The sequence below is a fragment of the Sphaeramia orbicularis genome, chromosome 11 (assembly GCF_902148855.1).
Source record: "Sphaeramia orbicularis chromosome 11, fSphaOr1.1, whole genome shotgun sequence".
Taxonomy (NCBI): Eukaryota; Metazoa; Chordata; class Actinopteri; order Kurtiformes; family Apogonidae; genus Sphaeramia; species Sphaeramia orbicularis.
The window spans coordinates 45,403,952-45,425,169 of record NC_043967.1 but is presented as its reverse complement, the minus strand read 5'-3'; the positions used below and the strand labels follow the sequence as shown (position 1 = coordinate 45,425,169).

Here is a 21,218-nt window from a genome sequence, read left to right as displayed (position 1 = left end):
ATTTCTTATATGTGTGCCCTATTTAAATGGATGTTTGGTTTAATAGGTTGAGGATACATGTGCAATTTCTGTTCATGTTTGAAACAATTTATTTCATTTATTTATTCATTTTGCAGAGGCTGTTTAATATTTGGGGTCTATATTAGCATTGTATCTATAAAAGCAGGAGGCATAAATATATTGAAGTGTGTGTATATGATCTTTAAAGCTAATATGCACCCTTATACGCTTACACAGTTACATCGTTGTGGAAAAAAAATTATTAGACCACCCCTTGTTTCTTCAATTTCTTGTTCATTTTAATTCCTGGTACAACTAAAGGTACATTTGTTTGGACAAATATAATGATAACAACAAAAATAGCTCATAAGAGTTTAAGTTTAGAGCTGATATCTATCCATTTTCCATTGTTTTCTTGATAATAACCAAAATCACTTCAGTTCTTACATCAATATCTATGGCATTGCACTGACAAAAACAGTGCTTTTAGGCATTCCATGTTTTCTTTTCTGTCTGTTTTAGTCACATGATACACACAGGAGTTAATACTTGATTGCATAACCATTGTTTTTGATGGTCTAATATTTTTTTTCCGCAACTGTATGTATCTGTCAAATGTCACACCATCACTGTAATATTATTCTTCTAAATAAAGTTACCACACATTACAGACTTTGATCATATAATGCAGGCCTAATCATACGCATCCCTCCTTAAGGACGACTTCTAATTTAACTCTGAATTTTGATGTATAGCTTTGGAAATAATTATCATCCCACTGTAACAAGGAAGTAAAAAGTCACACTGGAATTTCTTTAATGTGTAAAACTATCACTGTTTTCTTGTGTGAAAATGTAAACGAACATAGCAAACGGTTGAGAAATGTTTGTCTTACAAATTTAATAAAGAAATAACCTGCATTTAAATCAATGACAGGTCTTTTTTTTTTACTGTAACAAGTAACTTATAACATATGATCTCAGGTTGAAAAACAATATAGCAACAATTACTATTCCAGCCAAGCTATCAAAAGAATAGTAAATGAACGTTCTATTCTCTGTGTGGTATGAATTAAAATACAGAGGTGTACTACTTACGAATACAGGGTAAGGTTGTCCAGGTCGTTGTGCATGTTAACAGGGTAGTGTTCTCCCAGGTGGAAGAGTTTCTCGAGGGCCTCGTAGATGAAGATGATGCAGATAAGTGCAGCGAAGGCCTCCTCTGTGAACCGTGTGATGTAGCAGACCAGGGAGCTGGCGTCTGTGGCCACCAGGACAATACAAAGGAAGGCTGTCCAAAGACCGATACTGGTCCGCAGAGACAGGTAGGACAGGCCGTAGTCACTGGAAAAGAAAGAGAAGGGTTACAGGTTCAAATGCATCATCGGATTATTCTCTTAGAATCCACTAGGTGTGTTAAACTATGTCAGCTATTCTAACTTATTAATACTTTTGTAACACTTTCTAATAAGAGACACATTAACTATTAACTCGTTGCATCTTATTATTGATAATAAAATATGTATTAAAGTCCTATTTTTCATGACCACACACTACAAATACTGAGCCAATAATTAACAGTTTTACTTCAACAAACATCTTAATTACTGTTTTAACTGCATTAATATTCTTTCTTTAATATCGGGCTTCAATAAATGTTTGAGTGTTACTAGTTTTGACATAAATAACTCAAATTGAAATCTTTCTAACTCTGAATATGATCCCCATTCGTAAATGAAGTCGTGTGAAATTTTAATGTCCTAGTAGCTGTAGAATATATGTTCATACAGAATAAGGCCTTAAGAAGAGCTTTATAATAACTAATAAAGAGCCAATGTGTTACTAATTCATAAGATACTAACTAGCCAACTCTTAAAATCTTTGAACTATTTTTGTGGCAACTCCAAATGAGTTGTTACCTAACTAATCTGCATTTTTCAGTTATTTTTTCAGCTGTATTTAATTTACTAGACATGTAGATGCTCATAAAAGTATAAATCCTAAGGTTACATATTGAAACAGAGAAAACCAAAGAAAGTGTGACTTTTTCATCAAAATCTATCAACTGTACATAAAACAAGTGTCTACAACTGCTGTCATTTGTCAAATTACATGGGTTTTATTATTGAATCAATGAGCCTGTTTATATGCACACTAATACTCTGATCATTACGCAATTTCTGGAGTTATCAGATTATTCAAGTGCTCACGTACACAACATAATGTGATATGCTAGTTATCTGATTATGAAAAATCGGATTAATATACCTGGATTTCTCCCTAATACTACCATCACATGGTACAAATCTGGTAATAGACTCTAACATCCAAACCAGGGTTTTTCAGTTATTATATTTCTGAAGTACATGCAAACATGTTGAATTATTACAATTATCTGATGACTCCCAATTGTCAGATTTTTATGGTCATGTAAACAGGCTCAATGTTGCAGAAGTTGATGATGTTTTCATGTTCACTACAGAATGTCTGAATGTCTAAATAAGACACATCTAATGTCACTGAAAAACTCAGAAACTGCAATTGACCTGAATTATTTATTGATAGAGTTAGTGGTTCAACAGATATTTAACATTTTAGATCAGTACATGTCTTTGGTCGCTAGCAGCTGTTTAAGTCATTGAGGGTTGATGGTTAATATGTGTACCCAAATATAAAGTGTTCCTAATATCTACTGTGTTTCACCACATCACAGGTGAACTTGCTTGAACTTACTTGCAGAACTTGAAGAGGATCTTCTCAAACACTAAAACAGGCCCTGTGCTGCCAAGAATAGTGAGGGGCTGGCCTGCAAAGAGGGAGTACGCCACTCCTGTCAGTGATGCCCCAAATAGAGACTCTATGGCACTCTGTCGACAGAGAGGAGAGGGAGGGAGTGAGGGAGTGAGAAAGGGAGGACGGGGGAGATAAACCCACACAAAGGAGGGCTGACAGGGAAAGGCTGGAGGAGAAAAAGATAGAGACGAGGAAAGAGGACCCCGACCAGAGCACAGAGAACTTGATTAACAGACACTCGGGGTTTACGTCTGAGAGGCTAGATAAACTGCACGAGCATTTCCACCCTGCTGACTCTGTGTAGCCCTCGCCTGCTGAGTTTACTCAGACGCATCATACACGCCAGCACAGACTGCGCCTGTGCCAACAGTCCCTGGTCGAGTAAGAACATCCTTGTAAAGAAGGGAAAGGCAGACAGAGAGAGCTACTTATGTAGAGAATCCTGTTCACATGAGGTTAAGGCAGCATTAAAAACAGGTAGTGACTCTGCAGTGCAGATCAGTCAGACTCACTATGTTGCCTTTTGTTGCCTCGCCGAGCAAACCTCCGAATGTGATGACAGGAGACATGCAGGCGCAGTAGAGGAAGAGAATGGAGGCGAGGCACTGCAGACTCAGAGAGTCTCTGATGTCGCTCCAGTAGAAGGGAGCCTTGCGCTTGACGTCAAGGATCAGACCTCCAAATAACCTGGACAGAGATGAGGAAGGAAGATTTCAATGTTTTCACTTTATAGAGTACAGTATAGAATTACAAAGTTTAATTATATAATGGTACTTGCTATTTGGGTTCACGCATCTAGAGCCAAATATGCTCATTCTGGCCAGGGTAGAATATGTCTTGTGGCTATTTACATCCACTTGAATAATCTAATCAGTTCATCCCTGAGTACCAGTGCATTTTTGTATGTGCCAAATAAAAAGAAATTCCAAGAAGCCATTTATGAGATACATGTTTTAAACAAAATATGGACAGACAGACAAAACCTTCCTATATAGGATGTGCAAAGGCATCTTAAAAAACAGGAAAACTCTCATGTGTGACTCAAAGCCTTGTGTTTCCAATGAAAGCTCTGCTGTGGAACTTAGGTGTAAACAGATACTCTGGTTTTCAATTTCTGTCTGAGAGTGAGTATTTAAATAACACGCAAAGTGGTTGTGGAGCGTATTGGGCGAGCAGCCAACATTTACACTGGCATCATGCTCAATCTGAAACACAGGCTACCACATGAGACTTAATTTTATTTATTTTTAAAGAAGGTCAGTAAAAAAGAAAAATAAATCTTCATAAGGTCAGATTCTCTCCTCGTGCACATGCTGTACCACTTCTCTGCTGTGAGTTTTGCGTCTCTAAACTTTGACTTTGAGGGAATCTATTTTTTGAAACCATTTTCTCACCTTGGATAACTTCCTCTTTTCTCTCTGACACCTGCCTGATTGCTCTGCAGTAACGTCTACTTTCATTTTTCTTCTCCCACACCTCTGGAATAACCTCTGCTGCTTTCCTCCACAGCCCCTACTGATTCTTTTTCATGGTCCCTGTTTCTTGTTGCTTTCTTTACATTAGCCTCTTGCACTTTCTTACACTTCTCGATCCCCCCCAAAGACTCCCTGGAGGCATGAGCCTTTTATAGTAGTGGTGAAAAGGAGTGTAATTCTGTAAATAATAAAGATCCTCCTGACTTGTGTATGTGTGCAGAAGTGTGTGTCTGCCTGAGGTTTCACATAAACACATTCTCTTTGCTGCGTGGTCTGTTCTCTTCAAATACAGTGTGAGTTATCCATAAATGTCAGCATCTGTGGTTCACTGAGCGCAATGGAGATGCATTTCCTCAAACAGAAAGTAGTGTTACATTTCATAAAATTTTAAAAGAAAGACCTCAAAATGCTGCATTTTTAAGGAGTCACTTTCTGATCTGCTGTCTACATTTCAACACAAAACTACACACTGAACCTCTGATGATGCTTCATAATTAATTCCCTCTTCCTTGAAGACCTTAGTCAGGCTAGATTTGTCCTGTTAATAAAACTGCCTCATCAACATGACATATTAAATATGTCCATTTGTGCAAAGAAGATTGCTGATTCAACTAGGACTCATTTTAAATGTTTCAAATAGCACAAGTGCAATTAAGTATATATTATTAAAGTAAGCCATCCACCAAAAAAGGTTCTATACTTACCTTCCAGTCCTCTGCAGCTCAGGGCCTGCGTGATGGTCATCCTCCTTTTCTAGCTCCCCAGATGGAGATGCAGTACCATTGAGCTGGGATGGTCTCTTCCTCTTCATCTACGGTTCACGATGGGGTGATTTTGTGAAATGATTTGAAGGAGTTGAAAGAATGTACAAACATTAATAACTTGAAGAAAATGTACAAGGAACTTCTGCTGAAGAGGTATATGGAAGAGGGTGGATGTTTTGTTTGCCGACGTGAATTTTCTCCAATTATCTACAGAATACAGCAATAACATGATTTGCAAACATTGCATGCAAACATTACTGCATGTTTAAAATTATCCGAAATGTTATTTTTGTTATTTGCATGTTTTCTCCTTAGTATTTTAAGCTCTTTCTTCAGTTTTTTTTTTTCTTTCCAAATTGCATGGCTGAAAATGAGAAATTAAAGAGTAAGTTGTTTGATTTTTCTCTTTTTTTGCAAATGATTAATTGCAGCAGTAAGTGATGGCAGGTATTGTATTACGAGGTTGATTTCACAATTCTATTTGAAATTACTACTGTAAAAGCACAATTATTTTGCTAAAGAGGGTCAGAAAATATAAGATTGTTCTATTCATTCATAATGTGGTCAATTTACTGATGCGTAAAAGCAGATTTAATTTTTCTGTCTTATCTAAAGAGTGAAATTAATAAACTGAAACTAACACTAACAATGGCATTTTAATAAACACTAAGTGGTAAAAATAACATGTTCAGTGACCTAAAGTGTTCACAGAGCATATGATTACACAAGTAACAAGGCTGACAAAGAAACAAAACCTTATAGTCACCATAACTGTTTGAGGCTTAAAGACAATTACCACTGACTTACCTTTACACCAGCATAACATCTGTGTAAACTGTATGTGTCTAACCAATATGTGCTCAGTATGCTTGTATGCTGATTGGTTATTGCGCAGCTTTGTGGTTAACTCTTGTAGTCACCTGCGATGGGACGTTCTTGGGGGGTTCAATCCGGATCGTGGGATCCCATTCTCCTGGAGGCAGCACAGTTACCTGATCAAGGAACTCATCTATCCCAGAAAGGAGATCAGTTCTGTCTTTGGCCTTGTATGCCACGTCATGGAAAATCTACAGGGTTGTGATGAAATGATGTTAGGAGTCATTTAATCAATACTATAATAATCTCTGCAAGGTTGCATTCCAAGGTTACAAATGAAAAATTTCCAGTCCAACAGGAAAGTGAAATTGAGTTGGGGAGAAAAGCTGGTGTAACTAGTGATAATAGGATCAATGTTTTCCTCTCTCACCTCATCTGTCATCAGCGTGGCCATGGATCTGCCAATCTCATGGTATGTAGGACCTTTGCCATGAGGACCCAACAGCAGGAAAAGAAACCTTTAAAGTGAGATACATAAATAAAAAAAACAAAAAAAACATTGTATTTGCTTACAGGAGCAAAAAAACTAAGTTATAACTGAAGTAACAATTCAAGAATTATGTTTACCATTGGGTCTTTCCTTCCACATGTGAAATATGAAATCATTATAAGCAGGATTTCTGGTAATAAGCCTCAGTTTTTCCAGCATCATCTCACCTCTGTCAATATTTGTCTGTGTGTATTTATCCCCCACAATATAAACATGAAAATGATCTAGAAAACTATATTTTATTTCATTTTTTTCAAGTTATAGCCAAAATGTGTCGTTATTGATATTCATTTGGCTTAAAAATTAATAAAACTATCCCCAAACAGAGGTATTTACTGCATGAACATGCATGCATGAAAGAGGTTATATCCCAAAATAAATGTACTGGAGAAGGAGAATAAATACTTGAAGACAAACAAGTGTCTGAAAGCCTATTATATTTAACCAAAGACTGTTCAGGGAAAGAGATTTCTTGTATTAGTGGCAATGTTTCAATTAAATCCAAAGCAAATTTGATGTGAAGTTTTGAAAAGTCATAAAAAACTAAACTGCAAATAATGAAATTATGTACATGTCCATATGGTTTGGAACGGATAATTCAGGCTGCACTGTGTCGCCAGCAGGCAGAGCTATAGGCTACGTTATACATAGGTCTAAAAAAGACCCCAAAAGATGCAGAGCATTCCGTTCTCGCAAAATCTTGCAACACAAATCTTGACTCAAGGAGGAACAAACATTCAAGAAGATAAAGTAAATGATACTTATGATGAAATAATGGTGGTTACCCTTAAAAATGTGATATCAGTGTAGTATTATTTAATTTAGACCTTTTTAATCTACTTTCCTTCATCCACACAATGTTTTTGACCCTTTGGCCCACGTAGGAGCGGGAAGTGAGCTGTTTTATGTAACTGGTGAAGTTTACAGTATGTCATCTCTGTAAATGGACCATCTTTGCTTCTGTTATATTTTAAACTTTGACCTGGTGTCTCATATTTTTCTTTTCATTTTCAACACTTTTCCACCCTAAGCTGCTACAGAAGGTCCATACATTGCTGCATAAAATCACTCTAAAGCAGGAAGTAAAGTACTTGACACCTAAAATTCCACAGGAATAGGAACCCCAGGTTATAAATTCATGCATAAGCAATTAAAACAAAAACTGCTTTTGAAATATGTTTAATTTACGCCTGTGTCATTGTATTTTTGCCTCATGTGCCTGATGTGCTGATGTGTTGATACTGTCTAAATTCTATACTGCCTGTATTTATGGAATTACCTTAGGTTGTTTGAGAACAAGGGTTAGGTTTTAGCTTAGGTCGAAATAGGGATTGTCTTCATAATCAATTGTACTGTTTGCTTAATGTCTTGGGCCCCTGTTTATAAACTGAATTGTTACCCCGTTGTTCAACCAAACCTACACCCATGTTTTCAGATACACCATAGTTATTATATATTGTTACATATAAAATACGGATCTTACAAATTAATATGACCAATTACTGTTAATTACAGAGTGTTGTATTACATTGATTTCTTTCATCGAATATTAATTTGAAGAATGATTGTCCTCATCTATTATTTATTTTTCTCTTTATTATCATAGTACCTTGTGGGCACAGGCACCTCAGTGAGGCCAGTAATAAGGACCGCAGGCGAGAGCCGTACAAAGGCAATTATGGGCTTCTCCAGGAAGTCCACCTCGCCCACCAGTACATTGGAGGCTTCAGCACCGGGAGGGATCTTCTTCATGAAATTCATGTCCACCTGAAACCAGTGGAAACAGGGGTGCTGAGAATTTGGATCTACGGATGAAAATTAAAAATACTCTGCAAGACCAGATAAAAAGGAAAAATAATGAGACAAGAACAGAGACGTGCAAAATGTGGATGGCAGCAGGTCGTTGGGATGCTTTGATAATGAATTACAGATAAGTTGGAAGCTAAATTAATCCTCCTAGTACTGAGCAAAGATTGTCCATGGCTGTAATGTCAGTCATTATCATGTTCCCCTAAATACAGAAACACTAGAGTTTTTTTTTTTTCTCCCTGTGAGAGAAGACAGCCCTCATCTCTCCTTTGTATCCTGTGACTCATGTAAACAGCGTACCTTGTTTTTTGGCAGTCATAATGGATGGTTTTATAATAATAACTACTAATGGCGGCCTGCCATTTTACTAAATGCATGAAGAAGTACAAAATGGTAACATGGATGAAAGCCATGCGAGGGAAGAATTTAATAAGTAAACAGTTACACAACCAAAGATTTTTACTTTGGTAACCAATACTTATTCCATTAGAGATGAAGCAATGACTGGAGAAGCTTCGTATTTTGCCCAGAAGAGAAGGGCAGATGGGTAGGTGATGCTGACGGACTCATGGCCGTTTCACCGTGATGGACTGTGTCTGGGCTCAGTACTGTGGTTAGGTTACCTTGCTGAAGTCGACACTGCTGCTTTCTCTACTGACCCCTACTTTGGACGGCCTCCTCTCCACTGCCTTGTTGCCATCCAGGTTGTTTGGGACAGAGTTTGGAGACACCAGTGGTCCTGGGGGGGTAGACACAAGGTGATGATGGACAATGTGTGAGTACTAAGGAGTCAGGAGGCTGGTCAGAAATAGCTATATGGTTCATTATGACACATATGTATATCAATAGCTTCTTCATGTCTTTTCTCTATGGTGTATAATGCTGACAACAGAGCACCAATGACAAAGTATTTATCTACCAAAGGTTCAACACACGGGAGGCAATTTTACATAAGTTCTACTCATATTCAATCATACAACAAATACACATTTTAAAACTACTATTACATATTCACATATCTACAATTATAGAGCAGGGCTACAGGTTTTAGACAAAATGTGTTGTTTTTCTTGAGATATTTATAATGTAATGTACTTATTTCTGTTGCCAAGCGGTGCTTCCTCACTTCTTGAGGTTTAAGTTGAATTTTTGCCATTCCTCATGATTCTTTTCACTTTTGTTAATAGTAATGTTACAGAACAATAACAAACAACACACCTGTTTGGAGGTGGAGATGTTTTAACACTGCAAATTTATTTTTGTTTTTAGCAGGCGCAGATTCCATGTGAGGTAGTTATGTGTTAATGTCACGTCTCCTAAGTTAGTGCATTATTCTAAGAGTATACAATACTTTTCCTCCACTTGATAGGAATGAAAATCAACTCTGACACTGTACTGAAACTGAAAGAATCCCTTTCACGACAATTTATTGCTGGATGTGATATGGAGCAACCAGACTGCGATGCCTCTCCACAGGGTAGAGGGAATATTTCACAGAATAAGAGTGATTGCTCCCCGTCTGTTGAGCTCATTACTCTGGTGCTTGAGTCAGTCGTGCTTAGCTGGGAAACATGTAAGCTTTGAGTTGAAGGTGAGTGAATGCATCTGATGGGCCTGACAGTACAAATTCATCAGACATCAGTGCATTCAAGTGTTGAAGCTTCAGTATTTTTGTGCATAACTGGCTGCACCATTCAAGAACTGGTCATTTGACTTGAGCCATACAAACGCTAGCACTTGTGATGACATGAGAGCGCAATATGAAATGAGGGAGGAATGTACTGAAACCAAAGGATAGCAAATATGTACTATCCTCTGCAATTCTGGAGTAACAGTTCTTTTACCAATTTCAGTTTCTTAAACACATTTTCTAATCGTATATCAAAATATTATCAACAAAAATACATTTCAGAAGTATAAGCAAAGTGTCAAACTGTTAATTAAGCTCAGTTAAAATCACTTGTGTCATTACTGCCAGCATGTGATTCCATGATGATCCATACCCTTGAACAGTACCCTGGAGTAACCCCAGTGGATGCTGGGTAGCTGTGACTGGTGAACAGGAGCATGATTGCTCACATACCCGACAAAGCCTCTTGGAATAAGGGAGGGATTAGCTTAGGTTGCATCCGCCAACACACTTCATTCAGTAAGGCTAAGCCCTGGAATGCTCACCCATACCAGCCTTTTAAACAGTGGCGTCACAGCGCTATCTGTTTTGTATGCAAAAGCACAGAAATAAATGATTGAAATTACACAGATTATATCACGCTGGTAGCATAGGGCTATTCAACAGAATGAAAGAAGATTAATCTTTGACGTTATGTACTGAATTTTTCTGACACACATTTCTCATTTTGCTTTCATCAAAGTGTTAAACATGGCGTTGCTGGTAATCTGTATGTCTGTATCTTCCCACAACTCTCAATCGGCAGCTATGTAATGACACTAGGTTGGCATAAGTCAAGATGCAACCATTTTCCAATAGAAAATAGAAAAATGGTACGGTCTGACTGAAGCTAACCTTGATGACATGTTCACGGCTACAAGATATATCACTGGAGAAGAAAAGTATCGGTGAAAAATCTTTAACGAGAACAATGAACATTAAATTAGACAACAGAGTGAATGTCTACCCCTAATTTCCTAAAAAAGATATTGATTTTTTTGTTCATGCTTTAGTCCAAATGAATATCGGTGCCAAATTTGAAGACTTTTTTTTTTAAACCAATGCAGTTATATCACGTTTCAAGTGTAACACGGACTGACCTGACCAACTGACAGACTGACCTTCCAATACAGACATGTCATGGATGGGTCCCAAATGAGCACCTTCCCTGACTTTATCGACTTTACTGACATTGGCTTCATAATAACAGCCTGTAGACTGAGTTGCGGTTGCTTCAATGCATTGCTTCTGCTCTTTAACAGTAGCAACAGGGTGCAACCCTAGCTACTGTTATCTTAGAAATGGAGTGACGAATATTAAGTAAACGAACAGCATTTGTAAATGTTAAATACTGATCCTTTAACGTTTTAACTGTATTAACGGTATTTTACCTCTGACCATACCCATACCCATTGGTACCTGTACTATATATAAATGGCCTGTAACTGTTACAGTGTATGCTTGTGAAAAAGTGCCTGAACATTTGGCTGACACCAGTTTTTGGTAAGACAAATTGCTGCAAATAACAAAATAAGGCCACTTCTGTCTAGCCTCAAACTGTAGAGCAGTACCTTTGCTCTAGACGCAGATAAAGGTGTCAGACTGACAAGCAAACCATTTTTTTAGGTTCTACACTACACCATATTAGACTGTAATGATCATGGGTGGAATCCCTCTCTGAAAAGCCCACACACTGAAGACATTGAGACGTGTGCTCTTGGGAAATACTGTGTATTTTCCTCGAAGGGGTGCAATTACAGAAGCCCGTCAGCTATAATAAGACCACCCCAACCTTTCAGATTCACCTCCTACCAAGTGATTGCTGGCTTTAATGACCCCTACTTTGAAATGGAACCATTCCCAGTATGAGACAAACGCAGACGCACATACACGCACACAGTCTATTAATAAACAGACAAGACATGGTTTGGGAAGAACAAAAAGTCACTGTAGGTGACAATTTGATTGTACATTGAGTACAACTACCCAGGTCTCAAGCATATATTTAGCCATGCTGCTGGCATGCATTTCCCTTATTACTCTCTTAATCAGGTAAAAGAATGTTTATACTTAGGAATTGATGATGAGGAGGTGCACTGGTGTCAAATGATGCAATGGGAAAAGCACAAGTTGGATGGCATTTATATCACAGTATGCTCAAAATGGGACAGTCACCTGAGGATAAAACATGTTATAGATAAAAGTATTTGGGGCTTAATCTGTCATATTAAACATCACACCAAATTAAAAAGGACTACAGAGGAGGTAGTGATATCCAAAAGATCCAGGCTTTGTATTCTGTTAACAACAGAAGTGTTGAGATGCTTTAAGATTCCTACAATAGATTAATACTCATATAGAGAATCTCTCATTGGCACATCAAACCACTGAACTAACCAGAATTTGGAGTTTTGACTTTCTTTTGTTTAACTGAACAGTGATTTACTGTGTAAAATACATCATCAGATAAAGATAAAATGATGATTAAGGGGAGAAATATGAAAAAAAATCTCATTAAATCATTAATCATCATTAAAGTCCTGTGGCTTGATTGATAGGAGTGAGGTGGCAATAAAAAAACTGAGAACATATGGTGCAGTATGCGAACAAGATACCAGATAGACTAGAATATTTTGTCAGACTGCCATGCAGCCACAATGGGGGAGGTGTTAGATGGACAGGCCCAAGCAAGGCATAGACACTGGGGGATGTTTTGGAAATGTGTATGGCAAGAGAAGCAGACAGCAGAGCAGTGAGTTATACTGGCAAAGATAGAGGATTAGTAGATTGAGAATGGGTCAGTAAAATAGATAGTAAAGGAGGAAAAGCAAAAACCATGAGGCAAAGAAGACAGTGGTGTCAACACTTTGTGGACAAATACAGTGGCAGGAGCGTCTTAGCGAGTGAGCCTTGCTGTGGGTTATAGATGAGATGGCCGCAGGATCGGGAGGGTTGGAGGTAAACGGGAAGCAGAGCTTTCATGCTAGTGCTAGTGTTCTCTGTTCAAGCCGTGACTCACACTGGCAGGCTACACAGATATTTGCCTTCTAAGGGCAGCAGCTCGAGGCCCTGGGATGCCGAGGATGCTCGACGGCTGAGCTGTGGCGATGCTGCTTCTTCCTCTGCAGAGTTGGGCAGGTCGTCGTCCTCAGGAGGTGATACCACCACCTCAGGGATGCCTTGAGGGCCGAGGCCAACGCCATAGGAGGTCGTAGGGCTTTGGGCGGAACGCCGGAAAGACGAAGGGGTATTTTGTGGGGTGGAAAGGGGCGTGTTGGAGGAAGTAGAGGGTAGAAGGTGGTTGAGCAGGATGGAGACTTTGGACTCTCGTCTCTGGGACAGGTTGGAGCCAGCGGAGGCTGACCCTGGCTTGTGGAGAGAAAGACGGGAAGAGGACAAGCCCTCTCCTAACAGACAAGACAATGGCAAAAAGGAGAGAAAGGAGGGAAAGGAGGAGGAGGAAGGGAAAGAGGGGGTAGAGCAGAAAGGAAAAACATATGAAGTAGGAATACATTACAGAGATGGCATCTGGAGGAGACGTAGCCAGAGGGGGTGGGCAGCACGAGCGTGGCAGAGGTGGAGTTAGAGAGGTTTGTGCTTGCATAAAGGTGAGCGAAAAGCATGGCTGTGTGCAGAGGACACAACAAATGATTAAGTGAAGTGTGTAGGAGGGTTTGTAAGGATCCAACAACTTGTTTCCCTTAACTCCAAACAAACCAATCACACAAGATATGACTGCAAGAAAGCAAAACGTAGATTTCAGAGAGGCTTGCATGCAAGAGAGGATCAGTATGCAGTGCGATGTCAGTGCACGTGTGCTCGACCACAAGCACATCAATCGTCATAAATGCACAGTATAGATTCAGGTGGAACAGGACACACATATTTCACACTGCAACTCTTACAATCACTCAAAAATACCCAACCATTAATATCTTCTAATCAATTTTAACATCTGACATTTGCCTTTCAGGTTTGATGATATGAAATCGCAAGCCCAACAAGGACGACAAGCACAGAAATGGATGTGATATTTGTGTCATTCTTAACACCTCAGACTGACACCCATCATCTTTAAATGCACATCACACATTAACACTGCTGTGGCCATGCCCAGTCTCAAAAACACACAATGCTGACTTAAGTTGCAGGTAAAGCCTTATTTCTTGAATGTCACCTTAAGGAGTAAAAACAATCATTATTCAAACCCCAAGCCAGGCCAGCCGTACAGGTTAGCACAATCAATAGCACCCAGATTTCTCTTTCAGTAGGGGACTGACTGCTTCAATGTAGATCATTCTCTAGATTCTACTCACTTTTCTCATCCACCTTCTACGCTGGCATTGGGGGATTTGAACATTTTTATTTAAGAAACAGTTCCCCAGACACTGATGGAAAATATGGAGGAAAAAGAAATTCGAGTGCGTCACTGAGTCTCACCATTTTTTTCAAGCAAGAGTGGGTCAGAATGTTTCTTGCCTATGTCAGCAATGGAGCGCACCAGAGGGATGCGATTGCTGAGCTTCCTCTCATTCTGGTGGTGGTGTTTCTTCAGCATGGCTTCCCGCACCTTGTCACGTAGGTCCTCTTTCAACTGGCCTGAAGCCACCATGCTGTCTATAACCATGTCTGAGCCACACAAACACAACATGAAGAAAAACAGAAGTTAGATATGGGCCACAGTGAACATGATAAAATGCAGCAGAAATAGTAGGAAAATACACTCCATAATTACCAGCAATTTCCTCAATACTGTTGGCTCTCATATCCAGCATGACTGTGCCATTGAGTATGCAGCTGCGTAGTTCGAATAAGCTGTGTAGTGACAGCGTAGCCACATAAGGTTTACTCCACCGCTCACCGCCATCTTCTACATCCTCCTCAAACTTCAGCCATCTGTAGATAAACACCAGCCAATGTATTCAAAGGATTAGCCGCATTAGAGTTCAAGAACACGTTGTTTCTATGTGCACGGCTTGGCCTAATTGTTTTTCTGATTTTTGACTGTAACTTAAAGCCCTGGAAGCTGAATGACTCATAAGTCCAAGTAAAATCAGTGATGGAACATGTTCTTAAATTGTCAGCCAAGTGAAGTTAAAATTTTCAAACTGCGGTTTTACTAAACTGTTCAGTATTAACCACATCTTCTGAAATTACAACTGAGCTTATGGAAGATAAATAAAATAATGTGTTCAGATTGCTGCAGATTCTGAGGGATGCAAAAGCAAACTTTTAAGGCGTTCAGTGATGAAGAAAGAATTTTAATCATGCAAAGAACTTCCTACCCGCAAGCATGATTAGTTCTGCATGAAACACACATAATCTGATAAAGGTTTCCAATTTACTTGTAATTTTCAGTATACATGATTATGCTACAAAGCGATCATACAGCCACATTAAAAATGGGCTTATCGTTTTGTTTCAGCGTTCACATCTTTCAGACCTGGCAGTTTCCTTCCACTCAGTTGCACTGCCGTCTCTGAAGGACAACTCGTCTAGCTCAGTGAAGAGGTCATGGGGGACATGCTCCAGGTCATCATCCTCCGTCCCCAGAATGAACTGGACCCGCTGGGAGGGGGTATCTAGAGAGTAGGCAAAGGCAGAAGGTCATATTTACAATGATTTTAACAACTACTGACAAATCCATAAGAAACAGTGGTGGATGCTTTCACATACACTTCATATACAGTCCAAGTATTTTCCTTGTAGTGACTTACCGATCTATGTATTCTCTATAAAATACAAGATCGGAGACACAGCAGGAAATATGAGCAAAGAAAAAAGAAAGCGTAGTAGATGAAAAAGAATCCTTTACAGTAAATTGGAGGAGAAAGAAAGTGCGTGTGCCCGAAAGGAAAACAAATATACGAATTGCTTCTGAGACTGGAGAAAATATACTATATAAGGTCCAATAAGATCACAGCACATTTTGTAGGCACTGTAGGCATACGTCTGCGGCCTCCGGCTGGTAAAATGTTTAGAGGTGGAGTGTAAACTCAGATTCTTTCTAGCAACATTCTTTTCATGTTTAATTAAATTAAGAGGACAGTACCAGGACATCTGGAACCAGAGAGAAAACAGAAATAGATATGGTAGATTACAACTCTGTGGGGACGCACAAATTGAATGACTGGAGGCAAAAGAAAGAGTGCTAAATTACTTTACACATGGGTACACTGTCTGGACTGATGTGTAATTTCTGACCTTATGAATGTACTTTATAGTGAAGCAATTCAATGTAACAACAATTTAAAGGTGCATTAACCTCCTGAGACCCAGTAAGTAAACATTTTCACTATTTTACATGAAATAATTCCCTTAATTGGAAATAGCATGATTCAACAGTTTTTTTAGATACATTTTTTTTTATTTATTTATTTATTTATTTTTTATATAATGTCCTCTCAGTGGACATTTTTATGTATTTATTTATTTATTTAAGTAACACTATGAAACTCTTGTCCACTATAGAGGACAAAAATGCATTGCTGGGTCTCAGGAGGTTGATAAAGCTTATCAAAATGAACACATTTCTACATGACTGTAATGAGTTAAAATGTATATACATGCTTGAGCATATAGAGTCTGTTTAGTATGGAGGATAAAAGAGCTGAACGCATGACCAAAACCTGTAAAAACCTGTTTATGTACTAGAGGTAAATAAATGGGCAATGAAATGTTTGTGGAAGCAGTGTTGGGTCCAACTTTGCATATCTCCCTTCAAAACACACACTGATGCAAAATATATTATGAGGATTTCAGCTGACTGTACATCATAACTGAAGCTTCGTTGCAATATGTGATATTTATTATTATTTTCATTATCACTATGCACTAGTCATCACTCAATCCTTAGGGCAGTTTTCAGAGCTGTCTTTGTATTTGTGCGTCGTGCAGTTCAGGTGACGCTGCAGCTTCCCACACAAAAGCATGTCCACCAAGCTGAAAATGTCACAGCCTTCAGTCACTGTCTGCGGCCTGTTCCCAGCGGACTTAAATGCCTTTTAGAATCGAATGTTTTATTCACAAGGGTATGAAAGACCGAAGGAAACAGCAGGTTCGAGCAAAGTGGTGCTATAACCTGTTAATTCGAGGGGTTGGTATGATTCATTACAAACCACAACACTGTGCTATGACGCAGCATTTTCCAGTCACTTCTTTACTGCATTGGTTGAAAGTAAAACATTATGTTGTAGTGACATTTTAATTACAATCAATCACATAAATCACACTTGGTTCAGTTTATTGTCAGAGAGGAGTATTAAATCCAGAAACAAAGCTGTAATAGAGAATTCAAATGTTTTCCTTAAAGTATTTACAAAAAAAACAATTATCGAGTTTGAAAATTAATTGTCGAAATGTATTTTATTAATCACTGCAGCGCCAATTGGAGAGACATTCATGGTATAACTTCTAAATAGTTTTCTGACCATAAGTCGGGGATTCTCTGCCATCGTCCTTCCCCTCCTCTGAGTCTTTCTCTTTCTTCTTTCGGTGGTGTCTGTGTCCTCGGTGGCGATGCCGGCGCTTGCTCTCCCTACCAAGAGGAACATGGACGCCGACGTACACGGCTCTGTGGCCTGGGGAGAAAAGAAAGGACAGAACCAATGCAGACAACTTTAACCAACATCTAATTTCACAGAGAAAAACAAGATAAACTGAGAGGAATTGTGCTTTGTGACCCATTATACTATACTATACTGTAAGAGACGTAAAGGTGGGGTGATAAATGTGAACTCAACAGGTAAATAAACACAATCCTTTCTGCAGTGTTCCTGTAAATTCACACTTTGCCAAGACAGTGATCAGAAATGCCCACAGCCACTGAGATTTTGCTACTACTCTGGGAACGCCCCTGTTGCTCATTGGCTGTAATAGTGGTAGATTTCACTTTAGAGTCAGGAGCTGTGGAAAAACACATCTTTTTTTTTTTTTTTTTTACACATACAGGACAAATAGCTAGAAGATCCGAGGGGAGATATTTGCTAAATCGAACAAGTATAGGACGGTTACTCCCATTTTACCTTCAAAGAATATATTAATAGAACAATTTGCTTCTATACACAATTTGATTTGTCTATTTTCCTACTTTCAGAGGTTTTTGTAGATAAAACTCATATTTATTTGAAGCAGCCTCCCTTTTTGTTTCGCTGGTCACCCATTATGCACATCAGATTACTGCTTCTCTTACCAAATAGAACACACAAATCAAAAGTGCAGTCGCAAGTCAGATGTCTCCCAGAAGGCTTACAATTATACAAACCGAATACTAAATTCACATAAGTGAGATTTAATTTGAGATTGTTGAACCTTTATGAAAATGACAGCTAAAGAAGGCATTTAACCCTCCAATAGTGAAAGCAGCACAAGCAGAAAGACCGACACAGATTCCAGATACATTTTCTCCCCTTTTCTTATGACATAAAGAGTCAACTTGAAAGAATCCAGACTATAACATTTAAATTTTCACCCATCTGTTTTCCCCCAGTGTTTAATCTACTTCCCCTCATTATTGTTACTGCCCCAAGGAACTGTGTTCTGAGATGCAAACGTCCTATTTTTGGCCTACATTCTCTGCCAATATTCATTTTACACAGATGAGTCATATCTCTTTGATTTGAGAGGAACCCAGAAGGAATGAAACCAAAACGCAGCACTCAGGGGAAGGCATAAGTGGCATCCATATGAGCAAGAGGAAGAGGTAATAGACAGAAGATGAAAGAGCATGCAGAGGAGAAAACCTGACAACTCAGCTGGACAGAAAATAGTAACCTCTAGGGATTCACAAAAAAAGAAAAAAATAGTATAAATGGACACTGAATGGAGGAGTGTGGTCATTCATATAAATAAAAAGTACCAAGTAGGAGGTCAGCTCAATATGAAGGAGATACAATGATGATAATTCTGCTTCAACAGGACTGACACTAAGGGTGTTTTCACACTGGGTATCCAGATCCATGCCATACCTGGACACAATCACACCTTTCCCGCAGATGTTGCATTCACAAGCACGTACTGTGGCCAGTGCCCGAGTACAAGTGAGTGTTTAAAGGGTCGAAACAGTAGGTGGCAGGGTGGAAGGAATTCTGTCGCTATCCAAACAAACATGGAAGTCAGAAAAAGACAAACCCTTACGTCATTAACCGAGTGACTGTTCTGATCATTTGTCTAGACAGGCAATACTTTTCTGTTAGCCTGTTTGAAAGTGAAGAAGAGCGACCTTCGTTGTCCCAATACATCACCAAGTGGTTTCGGTCGATAAGGCGAGCCCGTGCCGTGCGATCCGAGGCTTTTTCAGGAGACAACAGGAGCGCCGTTTATGGTCTCATGGGATTAGGTCACTTCCGAAGTCAGAGTGGTGATTAGGTCACGTCTATTCTCAGGCACAGATCGCTTTCACACTGCAACGTACTGTACTGGAGTCCACGCAGTCCATACCTGGACAACCTTTTCAGCTGGACTCGGGTACGGTACTCGAGCACGGAACGTTTGCATTCACACAGATAAATTAAGCGGACTTTGGGGTTAAACGTATTCGGATATGGACTCGGGTACGCAGTGTGAAAACGCCCTAAATCAAAAACTCCGACCTGTCCACTATGTAATCTTACTGATTTCATTTAATCCATCACTTAATCACATAGTCTGTAAGATGGGGCTAGGTAAATTGAAATTACTTAATCTACACCACAGTGTTAAAAGAAGATTTACCTCAAAGAAAGAAAATACCCACAAAAGAAACCCAGTATCCTAGTCCTACTTAATGTTGTAACTTCAGCATGAAAGGAAAGACAGCAAATGGAAAGGCTTGTATTTACTTTCTAACTCCTCCCTCTCGTAGTTTAGTGTGTGAGTGGTGAAGCTGGTCTTCCAGTGGTCAACTATTGCATTCTCATCTAGACCCTGTAAACAACAGAGAGAAAAGATAAAGATATCATGATATGGTCAAGTACAGCAATTATTGTTCCATCATTGATTAGAAAAACAGTATCTCCAAAAGGGAAATTGTTAGCTGCACTTCTTCTTTTCTTTTTTCTTCATTTTCTTTTATGGTTAAACATAAACTCAGACATCCAAAGACTGTACTAGACTGTAAAAGCTGAGTCCTTGGAGTCTAAGAGATATGTCTGCTGAGGAAAAAGATGAAGGAAGAAACATTCTCAAACATTATTATTCAGTATTCAACAGCTATTGCAAATAAACACCCATATAAAAGATTATTAAAAAGCATGTAACAAAAAATGGTACGTGATGATCATGGGCATATTGTTTATTATACCATCTATTGAAGAAGGATTTAGAATCAACAGGAAAAGTGATATGAGATGCTGAGATTCTACAGCAATTAGAAGCATGTCTGAAACTAAGTGCTGGAACATGGATCATGATTTTATCAGACTTCAGCTTTGGGTTGGCTCCAGACAGAGTGGTTTGGCTTTGATTAGACTGGAGAGAACGCAGTGCTGTTTGGGCAGTCTGTTGACAGTAACTTGAATAGCTCTAACACTACACTACATGGTGTAGAACTGTCATAGTCTACCAGTGTATCTTCTTTGGAGAAGTGACCATTTAATAGAGCCGTATAGTGTAAGTCCGATTTTTTTTCCCCAAAGGTATGTACATGTGAACAATCCATCTTGAGTAGCTGCATTGCAGGTAGGAGTGGTGATGGACAACGAACTGTTGTAAAACAAACACAGTTGTTCCTGAATGAGTCACTTGAGAAATCCATCAAGTTCGACCCAGGTAGTAACAACAGGGGAGAGGTGACTAAAGTGGTTGTGTCTTATTTAGCTAAAGAAATCAAGATGAAAGGTTGAGTTATGAAATGCTAATGTCAACTGTACAGCCACCAATCTGACACAGCCATCTAAAAATATTTTCCAATTCTGACATTCTGTCATTCCTGTCACTGCCAAACCTGTTGGAAAAGGAAAATATCTACAAGTTATTTTTCACTGTCAATACAACTTATTTTTACTCTATTATAACTCTCCAATGAACCAAGGTCTTCAGTTTATTCATTCATTCATCTTCTGAACTGAGTAGTCCTTGAGAGGGTCATGGGGGTGCTGGAGCCTATCCAGCTCCCTAGGGAGAAGGTGGGGTACAACCTGACTTCCAGTTCATTGCATATAGAGACGAACAACCAATCACTCTCACATTCACACCTATGGGCAATTTAGATCAACCAATTAACCTATTAATGCATGTCTTTGGATGGCGGGAGGAGGCTGGACTACCTGGAGAGAACCCACGCAGACGTGGGGGAGAACATGTAAACTCCACACAGAGGAGGTCCCCCCAGGGAATCGAACTCAGGAACTTCTTGCTGTGAGGCTA

At 39.1% G+C, this 21,218-nt stretch overlaps 1 protein-coding gene across 1 annotated transcript in view; it reads right to left on the bottom strand.

Annotated features, from left to right (window-relative positions):
* LOC115428464 (sodium bicarbonate cotransporter 3-like) overlaps positions 1-19,730 on the bottom strand; it is a 32,933-nt gene extending 13,203 nt beyond the window's left edge. The window contains exons 1-13 of the mRNA XM_030147522.1: positions 19,694-19,730; positions 17,306-17,455; positions 15,319-15,457; positions 14,611-14,771; positions 14,316-14,504; positions 8,830-8,945; positions 8,007-8,164; positions 6,278-6,365; positions 5,952-6,098; positions 4,972-5,078; positions 3,305-3,479; positions 2,733-2,866; positions 1,098-1,343 (exon numbers count right to left, since the gene is read on the bottom strand). Coding sequence (XP_030003382.1) covers positions 1,098-1,343; positions 2,733-2,866; positions 3,305-3,479; positions 4,972-5,078; positions 5,952-6,098; positions 6,278-6,365; positions 8,007-8,164; positions 8,830-8,945; positions 14,316-14,504; positions 14,611-14,650 — 1,400 coding nt within the window. The 5' untranslated portion in view covers positions 14,651-14,771; positions 15,319-15,457; positions 17,306-17,455; positions 19,694-19,730. The remainder of the gene's footprint in view (positions 1-1,097; positions 1,344-2,732; positions 2,867-3,304; positions 3,480-4,971; positions 5,079-5,951; positions 6,099-6,277; positions 6,366-8,006; positions 8,165-8,829; positions 8,946-14,315; positions 14,505-14,610; positions 14,772-15,318; positions 15,458-17,305; positions 17,456-19,693) is intronic.
* Positions 19,731-21,218: the final 1,488 nt, after the last annotated feature.